The sequence below is a fragment of the Dioscorea cayenensis genome, chromosome 4 (genome assembly GCF_009730915.1).
Source record: "Dioscorea cayenensis subsp. rotundata cultivar TDr96_F1 chromosome 4, TDr96_F1_v2_PseudoChromosome.rev07_lg8_w22 25.fasta, whole genome shotgun sequence".
Lineage (NCBI taxonomy): Eukaryota > Viridiplantae > Streptophyta > Magnoliopsida > Dioscoreales > Dioscoreaceae > Dioscorea > Dioscorea cayenensis.
The window spans coordinates 2102387-2117704 of NC_052474.1; the positions used below are offsets into that span (position 1 = coordinate 2102387).

The 15318-nt window shown below is 35.9% G+C and overlaps 1 protein-coding gene across 6 annotated transcripts; it reads left to right on the forward strand.

Moving 5' to 3' along the window:
* The first annotated feature begins 1715 nt into the window (after positions 1 to 1715).
* LOC120258420 (exportin-4) lies at positions 1716 to 14930 on the forward strand. Of its 6 annotated transcripts, XM_039265824.1 has the most exons (32): positions 1716 to 1918; positions 2653 to 2740; positions 3003 to 3111; positions 3217 to 3315; positions 4101 to 4143; positions 5350 to 5421; positions 5515 to 5610; positions 5829 to 6077; positions 6155 to 6341; positions 6836 to 6947; positions 7023 to 7109; positions 7230 to 7368; positions 7722 to 7812; positions 7978 to 8040; positions 8166 to 8278; positions 8468 to 8569; positions 8908 to 8981; positions 9639 to 9714; positions 10023 to 10238; positions 10727 to 10798; positions 11332 to 11403; positions 11501 to 11565; positions 11680 to 11782; positions 11863 to 11994; positions 12148 to 12291; positions 13245 to 13352; positions 13442 to 13492; positions 13558 to 13635; positions 13715 to 13828; positions 13957 to 14153; positions 14260 to 14329; positions 14486 to 14930. In XM_039265824.1, exons 1-32 carry the CDS (start codon positions 1832 to 1834, stop codon positions 14792 to 14794), a joined length of 3618 nt encoding a protein of 1205 aa, XP_039121758.1. In that variant the 5' UTR covers positions 1716 to 1831; the 3' UTR covers positions 14795 to 14930. The 6 variants fall into 6 exon arrangements, 5 of the variants coding, with proteins under 5 accessions (XP_039121758.1, XP_039121761.1, XP_039121762.1 ...); XM_039265825.1 differs by lacking the exons at positions 1716 to 1918; positions 2653 to 2740; positions 3003 to 3111; positions 3217 to 3315 and adding an exon at positions 4353 to 4422 and having other exon boundaries at positions 4097 to 4143; XM_039265826.1 differs by lacking the exons at positions 1716 to 1918; positions 2653 to 2740; positions 3003 to 3111; positions 3217 to 3315; positions 4101 to 4143 and adding an exon at positions 4501 to 5224 and having other exon boundaries at positions 5324 to 5421.
* The last annotated feature ends 388 nt before the right edge of the window (positions 14931 to 15318 follow it).

Genomic DNA, 15318 nt, shown 5'->3' on the forward strand with positions numbered 1-15318 from the left:
GTGCATATTGCATAATGAGCCACAATAATATTCCACTAAACTCTAAAAATAACTTCAATAAATATATGGAGGATCTTTTATCCATAATACTTGCATGGTTTATCCCTGATTTTTTTTTTTAATTATGCATGAAAAATCTTTTCTTATCCTTCGATATAAAATAAATTAAATTAAGTTATAATAAGAAACATTCAGGAGATAAAAGTAAGATTAAAATCTATATTTTTATTAAAATTATAAATTTTATTTTGAGATAAATTTATTTCATTATTATACAAAACCTCACAATTTCTTTATATATATATATATATATATATATATATATACCATAAGATATGGTAAAATGGGGTTTTTCAACCTTGAGATCTAATCCCACTAACACGGTTTCGTTTTAGTTAAGCTTTCTATTACACAAATTTATTGATTTTTAAAAGAAAAGACAACAATCTTTTAAAGTAATTATTAATTTATTCATAAATTGTATAATAAATAAATACCTAAACTTATAATCCCATAACTAAAAAAACCATATTTCTGTTCCGTTGAGAGTCCATTGGATTATTGTTCTTTTCAACCCAATGGCCCCAAAAAAAAAATGTTTACATGAACCACTTTGGCCTATCAAGTTTCATCCAACCTGTTTAAGTTTGGCCTGGTCCATCAATCCTTAAAGGGAAGGGTAGCCTAGGGAAAATAAGGTAACCAATTAAGGATGTTTTCGTACATTCACTTATACCTTTATTAGACAACACAATTTTACCTTAAAGTCATTTCACATGGTTCCAGAACCAAGGTATTTCATGATCCTCCTCTAATACTTTTTGACACATATTGTTATTGTTTTATATTGTGGTTGAGGGATATGTGTCATGCTGTGATAGGGAAGGATTAGGGAATATCATGCTTCTAAAATCAGGCAAGATGATCACAGTATGACCGCCCAAAAGATTAACAGCAACTCAGAAGATATAAGCCTTGTTTGGATTGGCTTATCAAAAAAGTGTTTTTTTTTTTTTCCAGTTTATTAGAAATGTTTCTAAAAAAAAGTGATTCTCTAGAGTAAGTTAAGCACTTTTTTGTATTTTGTGTTTGGATTAGCTTTTATGTAGAAGCATAAACTGTAAAAAATAAAGTTTAAAAAAACATCGAGTTCTGTTCATGACTAGTTTATGAAAAAAACTATTTTTTTCAAATCTTTTTTTCTTTTGAAAAAGTTTCATACTAAAACAATTTTTTTGGAACTTAGAAGTACTTAACTTATAAAAAAACATTTATGGATTTTTTAAAAGCCAATCCAAACAAGGGCTAGCTCAGTATAACGGCCCAAAATATTGACGGCAGGCCAGGAAATATGGCAAATGTGCACAATTTGGGCTACGGCCTAAGCATGACGGCCCAAAACATTGACAGCAGCCCAGAAAATATAGCAAATGTGCGAGGGTATTTGGGCCAAAACTTAAGTATGACGGCCCAAAAGTTTGATAGAAGCCCAGGAAATATGGCAAATGTGCACAATTTGGGCCACGGCCTAAGCATGACGGCCCAAAACATTGACAGCAGCCCAGAAAATATAGCAAATGTGCGAGGGTATTTGGGCCAAAACTTAAGTATGACGGGCCAAAAGATTGACAGAAGCCCAAGAAATATAACAAAGGTACGAGGGTATTTTGGTACATTTAGTGTTGGCTATCACCTGATACGGGGACCCGCCCCCTCCTTCTCTGTTGTCCGTCCCTCACTTTGTGTGTTCCGCTTCGAGATCCTCGGCCATTGTTTCTCTCTCTCTCTCTCTCTCCGCCGAAACCAAACCCTAGGCGCCGGATTGAGAGAGATGCGGCGGCTCCCTGGTGGAGGGGCGGATCTGGCCCAACTACAGTCCACCATGCTCGCCATTGAGCAAGCTTGCGCTTCCATCCAGGTCTCCTCATCCCTCCTTTCCGTGTTTTTAGGTCGTGATTCATCGATGGTGGTTTATGGTTCTATTCTGCTTGATTTCTAGATGAATACCTTGTTTTAATTCCATTTTTAGTATAAATGGATTGTGGAAATGCTGATGTGCATTCAGTCTGGGTTTGGATTTGGTGAACATAGGAATTCTGGTATCTGAACAGGTTTTAGATGATTGTTTTGATGAGTTTGATGATGATGATGATGCTTTAATTTGGACTTAGATGGAGTGCTGTATTTGGTGTTACTTTGCTCATATCTGTTAACTATGAAGTTCAGGCCATCTCTGCCAAGTTTCATAGCTAAGGAGCAGTTGTATGTATACTGTGTGATTAAACTTGACCTTTTATGCCAGTCCACTCTAAGGTGTCAGTTGTTTAGCTTTTGCATCTTGTGCTATTGCTCGCCTATAGTCCTCTGCGTTGAGATTTGAGAGCGTGAGCACTCTTTTCCTCATTCTGTTTGTCTAGTTGGTGAAAAGTTTTAGAAGCTTCCTTGTTAAGTTCTAACTGTTGTCTTAATTATATTCCAATTTCTTAATGAATGTATAAATCATTGTGCTTGGTAATGTACTATGGCACTCTCTTCTGCTCCTGTGTACATGTTCTTCTTTTTCACTAGAGTAAAAATTCTATGACATGAAATTTTTTAGTGCATGCCATGCCATTTTGATTTTTGTTGCTCTCTTTTTCTTGGTTGAAACAGATGCATGCAAATCCAACAGAAGCAGAGAAAATAATCGTCTCACTCCATGACTCTCCAATGCCGTATCAGTTGTGTCAGTTCATCCTTGGTATGTTTTGCCCATACGAGCCTTAAGCTTTTCAAAGTTTTGTTTGTTTGACTTTGGAATTCATAACCATTGTTGTTAAGTGTACAAAGAAATGTTGTCTCCTTTTTATTTGTCTTGATGGTGCTTTGATTTTATTTTACAGAAGAAACTAATATCTTCCTTGCCCCAGTTAGCTGTACTGTTCTAAGTGAAACTAGTGTGAGCCACACCTATTTTGTTCATTCTGTATGACTGGTTTTGCTATTATCATTTTTTTTTTCAGAGAACTCGCATATGCCAATTGTAAGATTCCTGGCTGCAGCAGCAATTAGAGTTGCAGCTTTAAGGGAGTGGGGACTTCTTACCGATGAGGATAAAAGAAACTTGATAGTGTATGGTTTTAGCTTGTTGTGGAACGTAACTGTAAAAAAAGTTCTATGTTTGTCCTGATTAATATGCTTGCACTGTTTTAAAAAATTAGCGCACTTTTGGTATAGATTTTTCTTGGGCTTTGTTATGGAGAGGGCCAGTGCTTCTGACACATATGTGCAATCTAAAGTTTCTGCTGTGGCTGCTCAGTTAATAAAAAGAGGGTGGTAAGAAGTTTATAAATGCACTTATTTTTATTGTGAGATCATGCTATGCTTTTGGATGCTGTTTGGTTTTCTTGTTATACATAAATGCATGCATTTAGCTTAATCAAACTATTGGATGATAAAGCAGGTTTATATGCTTACAATAGGATGTGTTATGACTTAGCTGATGATTGCATATGGTTGCTCCTCATATTTGTCAAGTTGTCTTTTCTTTTGTTCAGCTGCAGTCCATTTAGTTTATGCTTATTGAACACTGTGATCTTTTAACCTTTTCCTATGTACTTGCTTAGTCAGAATGGCAACTCCAGGAGCTTATTTGTTATGGAGGTAAAGTTTAAGCCTTGCATGCTGCTCAATGGGAAAATATTTATATTGTGAAGATTGATTGAAAAGCTAGGTAGATAGTTAGTGTGGTTTGATAATTTTAGTTTATCTTTCATGTAACTTGATCCAGTCCTACCCTGGTGTTCTTCAGTAAATCTCTAATAGTTACAATTGAGCTATATTTTTTACTGGTTTTTGTCAGTTGTCAACCTAAATGCATTTGACATGATATTATAATTAGCAGGTCATTCATGGAATGGGTTAATAAGATTAGCAGACCATATTTTTCTTGATGAATCAACAATGACTTGAATTGAGGGAATGATTTATCTCTGTTTGTTCAGATCATCATGCATGTCTTTGCTGAAATCCTCATATTTAAGTTTTCCCTTGGAGCAACCTGATGATAACTTATGTAGAACTTGATGCATACATCTTTCTTTGATTTGTCTTTCAATCAGGCAAGATTTTACTGATGGTGATAAAGCAGCCATCTTTTTGGAGGTAGGGAAATGCAAATATTGCAAACTGATTTTTTTTTAATGGGTTTACTTTATGTTCTGGTTCACCCACCTTTTTATTTGAATAAACTTATGATTAACTGTTTCTGTAGCTTTTGATTATCTATTATTGGATCTGCATGTTTTTGTGAATATGACTTTCAAAATGGTTTTATTATCCTTGCTTATGAAATTCATGTGTTAAACCATCAGGAAGGATGTATTGTTCTTTAGCTAATTTTGGCTCCAGTGTTCCATTTTGAACTTCGCGCACCAAATGATGGTGAGGAGTCTTTGCAATTATACGTTTTCTGTTTCCATCGGAGGAAACATAGTAATGAAGTTAAATTTTTTTTTTTTTTTGCCCTCTTGATCCACTGTTTTCTATGCCTTGGCAGCATAAGCACCATTCATTAAACTTGTTTCATATAGTATAACCTCCTAATTCAACTAAAAGTATTTTGAGCATTCAATTATAAATGCGTGCGACATATGTTAGATGAAAAATTTTCTTTTTAGTACTAATGAGGATCCAAGTATTTGTGTTTTCTTTTCACAAGGAAGGTTTCAGTTACATATTTTATCTGTGGTTCTTTTAAAAGGGTACAGGTGTTGCACATGGTGTATTTTAATGCATAGGACATAAAACTTTAGTTCCCCAACCAAAAAGGTTGGAGAGAAATTAATATTTGTTTGGGCAATCAAATTCTATAACCAATTTTAGAATTATTGTTATATATCAATCTATTATGGCCTATAATTGTATTTTTCATATGGGCATAGCATTCTCCATCATGAAAGATGAGAATCATGGAGTTCATTAAGATTGAGCCTTGAGAGTTATACAGTCTAATCAACCAGATTCATCAATGGTAGCACTGATTCCCTTCATGGATGTTGAAGCCTTCTCATGATCTGCTTCTTTCACATTACAGACACAGCCTACAAAAAGAGATGGTTGATTTGAGAAATTTTAGTGGCAAGTAGTGGGCTTTAAGGTCTTCTTGACTTGCAAGACTTTTTATGTGACAAACTAAACATGATCAATGTTCTCTTAATTTGAAGGGTCATGTCCCTCTATAGATGTGTGTTTTTTCGCCATTCTTCTAATGGAAAATTCCCTGAATTTTTTTGTTCAGATTCAGAAACAAGATCAAAGTGAATATTATCCTGGTGTCTTGCAGATTATCTAATCATTGGCACTTAACAGGTGAAAAGAGCCAGTGAAGGCATTTATGGAGTTGATGCACAATTTGCAGGGATGGATTTTTTGGAATCATTGGTATTTAACATTATGTCGTTCTTGGTGGTGTAATTTTTGAGCCTATTATGCTTAACATTTGCATTTTTAGTGACTCGAATTGTCCTGTTTTAGGTATCAGAATTTTCTCCCTCCACTGCTACATCCATGGGGCTGCCCAGAGAGTTTCACGAGCTGTGCCAGTTATCATTTGAGAAGAACTATTTAAAGGTCCCTTCTTGTTTCTCTGGCAACAACTTATTGAAGTTGGATGGTTCATTTCTCCAATTCTCTTACTTGATAAATCACTGATTTGAACAGTCGGGGAATTTGTTATTCTTCATTTCCTTGTTAGCTTTCCGTTTGACTAATTCAAGCAGTTATTTTCTTGATGCAGTATATTTTATCTAATGCACATTACATCCATTGTTTAATTTTCCTTATGACAGGAGTTCTATGTCTGGGGCCAAAATGCTGCAGTAAGTTTTGGGGATAAAATAGTAGGTTCTGCTGCGACAACCGTGTCCGAAATCAAGGTTTGCTCTGCAGCTTTGCGGCTCATGTGCCAGATTTTGAACTGGAGTTTCAAGCAGGCTGCCAGTGTTTCTGGTCCATCAAGTAGTAAAACACATGCTTTCTCGTCCGGAATCAGGCATGACACTCTGTTGCTGAAAAAATTTGAACGTTCACTTGTAGAGGTACACCTTTCTAGATCATTCTACTATTTGGTTTGATTTGTCTTGTAATGTGCTTTTATTTCTTTTGCTGCTTGTAGCCAGGGCCTGCATGGCATGATGTTCTTATATCAAGTGGACACACTATCTGGATTCTGAACTTATATGAGGCTCTTCGACAAAAGTATTCATCTGATAATTTGTCGTGGATTGAGTCTCCTCTTGCTGTTTCTGCTCGGCAGCTTATAGTTCAACTTTGCTCCTTGTCAGGGTCTATATTTCCCTCTGGTAATTTGTTGAAGCTGAATGCCTTTTCTCTCTTTAAATGCAATACTTTTTTGTTCTTAGTTCATATGTTTTTTGGCATTTTACTTGATTCATGCTGTGCAAGAGTTTGTACCTTTGTTTATGATGCAAAATTAATGAAGCTGCCTATCATATTTTGATGTGTTCTGTTTGTGGGATTAACTTTCTGTTATTTGTATCTTAACCTGCACTGCATTATAATTAAAAAAGAAAAAAGAAAAGAAAACCCTCTGAAATATGTTTGCATGACAGAAGTCCTCTGATGTTATCTTAATATGGGCATATACATGACTGAAGCTCTTAATATAAAACAAGTGTGCTTTAAAAGGTCACTATTTTTTTCCCTGTTGAGTATTTGTTTGGATGGCAAGGTTTCTAAAGCACATACATTAAAGCATTGTTAACTTCTTAGTAGCTGATCTTTTATTGTGGACTAATGGTATCTAATTTATATGTGTATCTATTACAATTGCAAGATAATGGACAGATGCAAATCAAGCACCTGACGCAGATACTATCAGCAATAATCAAATGGATTGAGCCTGCAGATCTTATTTTGGAAGCAATCACAACTGAGCATAGAGACAGGTTTCGACAAGCACTTGCTAACCTTCTCATTATGCTTATCCCTTTTTAGTGATATATAATTGTTATTTCATTCAGTGAAGTGCTTGATGCTTGCCATGCACTGCTTTCAATAGCAACCCTTACCGATTGCATGCTGTTTGACAATTTGCTAAGATCCGTAAGGTCAGTGGTTTGGGCAAGGTTGATCTTTGTATACTTTTTTGGATTGAGTAAGTTGCTTATGACTTGGGGCCTTTCATGCAAAATAAGTTCTTGGTTGCCCAATTGGCCTTTCTCTTTCAGACCTTTTGGTACACTCCGAGTGCTGGCTACCTTGACATGTGAAGTTGTAAAAGCCTATACTGCTAGTGCCGATGAGGATGATAGATGGAGTTCAGAGGCCCTGGACATCTTGTTAGAGGCATGGGGCGTCGTCCTTGGGGTACAATCTTGAATCTTGATCACAATTCTTACTTACAGTTGAATGGACATAGCATGAAGTATGCACCTTTCATGCTTCTAATTACTTATACCCACCAAAGGAATGATCACAAATAATTCATGAATTTGTTTCTATTCCCTTGAAATGTTAATATAGTCTTGGCCACTTTCTGAATGCACTAGCATATACTCTCGCCTATCTTTGTGTGGGAGCAACTTGTAATGGTGTATGCATTGTAGTAAAGCAGTTACTTTGCGTTCTCAAGGCATAACCACCTGAGCTTTTAACATTTAAAGTCTTTTGTTGTTTTGTGTAGTGTGATTGCATTAATAACTACTTATTATTTGGTGCAGAGATCAGATTTTACCAAAACTTCAATTTCAACTGAAGCTGTTGCTGATACTGCCAATTTGTTCAATGTTATTGTTGAATCTTACCTCAATGGTATTGCTTTTGATGGGTGTCTAGTGTCCACCATATTTGTGTTGGAAATTAGAGTATTGACATTTATAATGGATATCTTAGTTGTCATAGTCAATTACTTCCTCATTAGTACATGGGCTTCTATTGTTACCTTACCAATTTAACAATTATGTTTTCATGGGATAGCTGCTGCCAGGACAGCCTTGGATGATGACAATCAGTCAGAGCACTTTCATGCCTCTATTTCAAGTAAGCTACTGCAGTGTCCAAATTGATTTGCATTAAAATTTAAATTCTTTATGTTACTCTTCCATTCTACAATTACCACTTCTTCTTCCTTTTTTTTATTTTTATTTTTGTTGTCTCCTTTGTAGGAAGGGATGAAATGCTGAGGTCATATTCTCTTATTGCTCGGGCAGCAGCTGATGTCACTGTGCCTTTTCTTGTGAGGCTTTTTTCTGAACGTGTTTCCTTACTACTTAGTCAGGTAACCCAGAGACCTCCTATGCTATCCACATTGTTTTCTCATGCCTTTGATTCTTTCCTGTATTACTCTTAGCCGTTTGCTTAACAAATAACTGTTAAAGGTGATCCAAATTTTAAATATTTGGTCACACCTGACTTTCTAGTTGCCATTTTCTGGCATTGATTCTAATGGAGTCTGAATATTGAACAGAAAAGTACAAATGATGCCATTAGCCTTTTGGAAGAACTCTATTGGCTGTTGTTGATAACTGGTCACGTCCTCACAGATTCAGGGGAGGGAGAGACAATACTTGTAATTTCTTTCAGCCTTCTAAATGTTGGTTGAATATTATCTTTCTTTGTATATTATTTTTGGGTTGATTTGTAAATTCAACTGATTGTCTCTCACACCATCTTACTGTAAATTTTCCCTACTTTGCCCTGGAAAAATTTTGCCTTTTGTATCATTTAATATTAATGATCATACATGGTTTTCTTGCATCTTGTCTAGCAGATTTTTCTTGCATTCATAATCACATCTTTATTTTAAGCATACCCTGTTTTGCTATATTTATCATTCTGTTGGAAACAACCCTTGTGAAACTAAGTGAAAGCTGTTGTTCTTTCCAATGCGCTTTATGTGGTATCCAGGTCCCAGAAGCATTACAAGCCAGCTTTTCAAATATTCCGGAAGAAGCCCAACATCCTGTTGTAGTGCTTTCCTGGTATGTTTATTTAACTGATGGAACATATGCATTAAGCATTCTGGTAACATGCCATGAATTCTATTATAATTAGTTGATATGTAATTGACAGATGCCAAAGTATATATTGGCTCCACATTGTAATTTAACATGCAGTCTGGTCAATGTGTGTTTCTTTTTTATACATGACATTCAAGTGCCTGTGTGCCCTCGCAGAATATCCACGTTTATTTTCCTTAAGGTATATAATATGTTTCTTTTTTTAAGTTGTAAAAAACTCATACCCATTTTTTTTCCCTGGTTGTGGTATTAATTTTTGGTAGACTTGCAAATGCCATGATCCAGGTGGGGGAAAAGGTTAAATCTCCACTTTGTTACCTAGGATGTGAACATATGTAGCTTTCCACCTTCAAAATTATCTTCTTTTAGAATCTGCAAAAAGGTTAAGCTGTTTGGGTGAGCATTTTTGCGTTGTGCCCATAAAAAAAGATGAACTTTGAGGCAAGGCAAACAAAAGAGAAGAAACATAACCAAGCAGCACCTGAATAATTCCATCATTGTTTGGGAGCTTGCATGAGATTCCAACAGATTTTTATTATTCTTTTAGTGAGTCCATGCATTCTTGTGTTAGTGTTTATTATATACCTTTCACAATGTTTCATCTACACTGAGATGCAGGTCGATTATTAGTTTTGCCAGACACAGCTTAAATCCAGAAACAAGGACATGTTACTTCAGTCCTCGTCTAATGGAGGTATTTTATGGCTTTCATCTCATTTTTAGAGTTATCTACTATCCAACTAAGGATCACTTTTTCTCTGTAAGATTTCTATATTCTGTTTCCTGTGTTCTGTCGTGGATTATGTGATTTTCTAAAACTTGTTTAATGATGAACTGTTATCAAGACGCTTATCAAATCAATCATTGCACTAGGATGGTTTCAACTGCTTCTTGTTGTATCCTAGGGCTTTATTTTAGATCTTTGCAGATATTGAACTGAGGGGTACATTTTTGGAGCGTTTCTTTTTGACCGTCAGTTTTTATTGCTTTAACTCTCTACAGGCAGTCATATGGTTCCTTGCTAGGTGGGCGGATACATACGTAATGCCACTTGACGGAACTAAGGGTCACATTTGCACACCTCACGAATCACAAGTTTCTAAAAGGGTTCTGCATAGTTTTGCTGGGGAAAATGATCAAGGAAAGCTGGTACTTGATACTATTGTTCGCATCTCCATGGTGGCACTCTCATCTTATCCTGGGGAGAATGAACTGCAGGTACATACTTCAGCTGCAGTAACTGAAAGAGTGAACTGTGTTAAATGTTTACCTTTGTTGGAATTTTTCCATATGATCTAGAATTATTTTCTTCTTATTTCCTCACTTAAGGAGTGAATAAAAGCTTCAAACTAGTTTTTATTGGGTATTTGCGAAGTAGATGTTTTGCATGGTGAGAGACTAGAACAAATAAATCATCGAGATGGATCTTCTCATATCTCTTGTCTGAATTACGTATGAATATCAAAGTGAAGCACATTGATAGAAATGCAGCAGTTTTATTAATGACTAGTGAAGCCATTGTAGAGTAGAAAGAAACAATCTTGCTGCTGGTTTCATTTGCTAAATTGGTCTATGTCAGCACGCAATTTTAAAAAATAGCTAACCTGACACATTTTCCACAGGTAGAGGGAACATGTTATTGTTGAAATATTTCTTTGTAATTAGGCATGGATAGTTGTAATAATAATTGCCTCATGTTTTGGCAGACAATGACATGTCACCATCTTCTTGTTGCACTTGTTCGGCGGAGAAATGTTTGCGCTCACCTTGTTACTTTGGTAAGAATGGACTTGTATACTTTGTTGCCATTTCAGAACAATAAAATTGATCTAATGAATAGAACAGTTCCTTTTTGTTTGTTCAATGGTTTCTTGTCTTTTGCCCGTGTTTTGTGGATAGCCTGATTGTTTCCATAGCAAGGTGTTTACTGATCATTCCTGGATAATCTGGAAGTTATTGCTTCACGCTCACTTTCAAAATGTTGCCTGCTATCCCTTAAGGAGTATAATGTGTAAAAACCTGTGGTGGATTGGGAAAATTTTTAATAGCCAAGGGAGTGAGTGGGTAGCAAATTGTTGGAATTTTTAAGTAGGCAGTAACTAATAAGAAAAATTCCCTGAACTTATTTGATATCTGAATTTTCTAAACATCTGTTTGGCATTCTGGTCATTGCATATCAATCTGTAGCCAATTGATAGCTTTTGAGTACCTTCATCACTGTTTGTTCTTTGTGACCATATCCTCCATGTCACATTTCATTGTATGGATCATATTTGGTTTCAAAATTGACCAATTTAATAATGTCGTGCAGGAATCCTGGGCAGGTATAGCAAATGCCTTTGTAAATGAAAGGACTTTGTTTCAACTAAATGCTCGAGTCCAAGTATGACTTCAAGTTTTTCATTTTACTTATTTTTCCTGCTTGTGTTCTGAAGGCAATGTTGAAAACTGTCCTTAGCATATATTGGTTGTTGGTTCAGCGTTATCTTGCACAAGCGCTTGTTTCTGCAGCTTTTGGCCTCAAAGATTCTGAGGCATCAAATCAGTGAGTTCTTTTAATGTCTATCTTTAGTACTCTTTTATAATGAACCATCCGTGCTTTCATTTTGCTATCATCCTTAAGGTATGCAATAAGTATGGATTATGAACTGTCTTGTAGGTATGTCAGGAATCTCCTGGGACCAATGACCACATACCTTAAAGATATCTCTATTCAAAATAATCTCAAGGGTTTTGCCCAGCAAGCTGATGTAATATACACGGTAAGCTGGATGACACGTGATGCATTTGCTTTGTTGTTTCTGGATAGGGCATAAGCTTTACTTTCAAAATGTACTTTTAGGTTATTTGTTTGATGGAGCGACTAAGGGGAGCTATGAGGGCAACTCAACCAAGAACTCAAAAGGCTACTTTTGAGATGGGTCATGCCGTGATGGACTCCCTGTTGACTCTTCTAGAAGTATACAAAAATCAGGTGTTTATGAGAAAAGTTTGCTCCCATTACTGTATTTTAATCTTCATTAGGCCTTTTTTGGTTATTTATCATCCGCAGATACTATCAGGACTCCGGAGGGAGTAAGGTATCTAAAAATTTCTAATTACAATCCTCTGCTATGCCCATGTCTAGTCTGCAGTGGTGTACCAGATACTCAAATTTGTGGTTGATTTGGTTGATGCACAAGTCACGTTTTTGAATGCTGAAGACACATCGATCTTGGTTAGCTTCTGCTTGCAGCTGCTAAAAGTTTACTCTTCTCATAACATTGGTAAGGTAAGGTTTCTCTATTTTTTTTAATCTTTTTTTGTTGTCTGGTCTTCTTTTGCACCTTTTGGATTTTGAATGTATTCGTATGACCATGACTTGGATCTGAAATCTGCAAATATTTATAATGATGCTGACTTTCTGGTATTATATTTAATCGGGAGCTAATAGAGCCCTTGAGGCCCCTATCTTGGTTGCTGCCATCCAAGTCATTCCTCTTGTTACAACTTCCTTTGAAGCTACATATGTATTAGAGGGGTGCGCAAAATTGTCATAAAGCTTATCCTTTAAAGTTAGTTCTGTTGAAGAACTTAGTGATTGTTCTTGGGAGAGTACTTTCGGATTATATTTCATATTTAAACATTAAACTTTAATTTCTCTGTAAGAATGCCAAAGTTTGATTAGGATTATGATTTTAACATCTCCAAGATTTTTGTAAATTTGCATAGCCCACCAATTTTCTTCAGTAATGCATGTGAAATTTTATGCATATGTATTTTGATTTGCTTCCCGATAGAAGCTTGTTCTTTTGACGTTGCTGTGAGCATTTAAATTTTTAAATAATTGGCATTCAGATATATGATCAATGATTACATTTTCTTGTTCTAGAGTGTAGTCTTAATTACTCGTTAGGGAAATTTTTAAGTTCATAAATTGAACTTTAGAATGAATTTCATTTTATTTTTAGTTCATCGCTCCTATTGTTTCAACACACATACTAACTGCAGGAGCTAGTGCTGAAGTCAGCAATGCCTGATTGTTGACTTGTACTTGATATCCTGGTGTGGCTAATTCATTCTATTAGTAGCATGCGTATATGCAAATTGCTGATGCATACCTGTGTTTTCTAATAAAACAAACGTATCAGTGTAAAAACCTTAGTTACCCTTGTATGATGGCATTCAGAAGTTAAACATAGTTGAATATTTACTTATTATAGATTGTCTTGTATCTATACCCAGATCTCGCTATCTCTTTCTTCTAGCTTGCAAAGTGAGGCCCAATTTGAGAAGTACAAAGACTTGCGTGCTTTGCTTCAGCTCCTGGTTCATTTGTGTTCGAAGGATCTGGTACCAGATTTTTTGTTATCTTCATGGCAGGACTGTCAGTTTGAAGGTAGACTATGAAATATTTAATGATGATGATGTAATTTTTGCAGGTTGATTTCTCATCAGGTTCTGATGAGGCGGATAGCCCAGAAATCGCTAATGTAAGTAGCATCATTGTAAATACACTAACGTAATCCTGGAAGTTTATTGGTGTATCCTCATACAGGTCGTGTTCATTGGACTTCACATTATTACTCCTCTTATATCTTTGGATCTTCTGAAATACCCCAAACTCAGTTTTGATGTAAGTTCTTAATTTCATTTTCAGTAGATTATATGTTATATATGAACACACTAATTGATATATGGTTCAACTTTTGCAGTATTTTGCACTTTTATCACACATGTTAGAAGTGTACCCTGAGAAGGTTGCTCAATTGAACAAGGATGCCTTTGCTCATATTGCTCATACCCTTGATTTTGGACTTCATGGCCAGGCATGTTTTATCCGGCACATCTTTTTTTTTTTCCTTTCTCATTCAATTTCATATTTTTGTGTGGGATATTTGCTTTACCCTGTTTATATTAACAATCTGGTTATATTGGGTTTCTTGTTATGTCGCAGGACATTGATGTTGTTGATAGGTGTTTGAGAGCAGTCGATGCTCTTGTGTCATATCACTTCAAGTCAAGGGTTAAAGGGGAGGAAGGTTTGGGTGCATATGCCATAGATTGTCAAGGCACAAATGGTGAACTACAGGAGAGTATCTTGAAGCATTTCCTACGGATTCTTCTGCAACTACTACTTTTTGAAGATTTCAGGTTTGTGCTCTAAATTATTTCTGAGACGACCATAAACACATTTCTGACAACTCAGTATTCTTTCCTTCATGCTGTTTTAATCTCGACATAAACAATGTTATTGCAGAATGGAACTTGTTGGCTCCATGGCAGATGCTCTTCTTCCATTACTTCTTTGCGAGCATGATTCATACCAAGTAATGTTACTCTCTAATCACATGTTTATTTTTACCTTTCGTCTCATACCAGTAAAGGACACAAATTCATAAATAGTTGGTTGTAATGGATTAAATTTTAGCCTGTGTAGTTATGCCACAACCTTCTATTTTCCTTACCAGTCTGAGCTTATGCAGAGAATGGTGCATGAGCTCCTGGAAAGACAGTCAAATCCTGATACGAAAACCAGGCTAGCTGACGCATTACAGCGCCTCACAAGCACAAACCAGCTCACTTCATCTCTTGAAAGATCAAACCGCCAACGATTCAGGAAAAATCTCCAGATATTCTTGACAGATATTTCTGGCTACATGAGGACAAAAGTAGACATGCACAACAGAAAAGCAGCAAAGCCAGTTTTACCATATATATCCCTTTCCCTTCCGGGGCAGCTGATGCTGTTCACTTTAGCATCATTACTAAAAAAAATCAAAGAAAATCAGTGATTTGAGTTGTGGATTTTGATTTTATTGCAAGAGTACACTGATACTGGACACCTTTGTACATATATATTTTTACTCTATTCTTGTCTTGCTGTAAATTTTGTTTAAATTGAATTTCATTTGATACATTCTTTCCTTATCTGCTACATGAATTACTTTTTGCCCAAGTGTTGGATTGGTGTGTTTGATAGATACCATGTTGCATATCTAACTCATCTTCACATTTTATGGAGACTGTATGCTGATTGGACTCAACTGCAAAGATTAGATCTTCCAGACCATCAATCAAGGAGTCCATTCCCTGTTATTGGCCCTCTTTCTTCTTCATGTCGCTGTTTAATATCTATGTACGTTGTGCAGTGCTTTCACTAACTTTATTTGTGCATTATTATTATGTTGTCCATGTTGAAAGCCTTGCCTGTCTAATTCCCTCTCTTTCTTGCATGAGAGAGTCTTCTTCAATATGATCTAGTGGGCCATCAAAGATCTCATACCCGGGAAATGTGGTGCTGCAGCCTGACATAAAG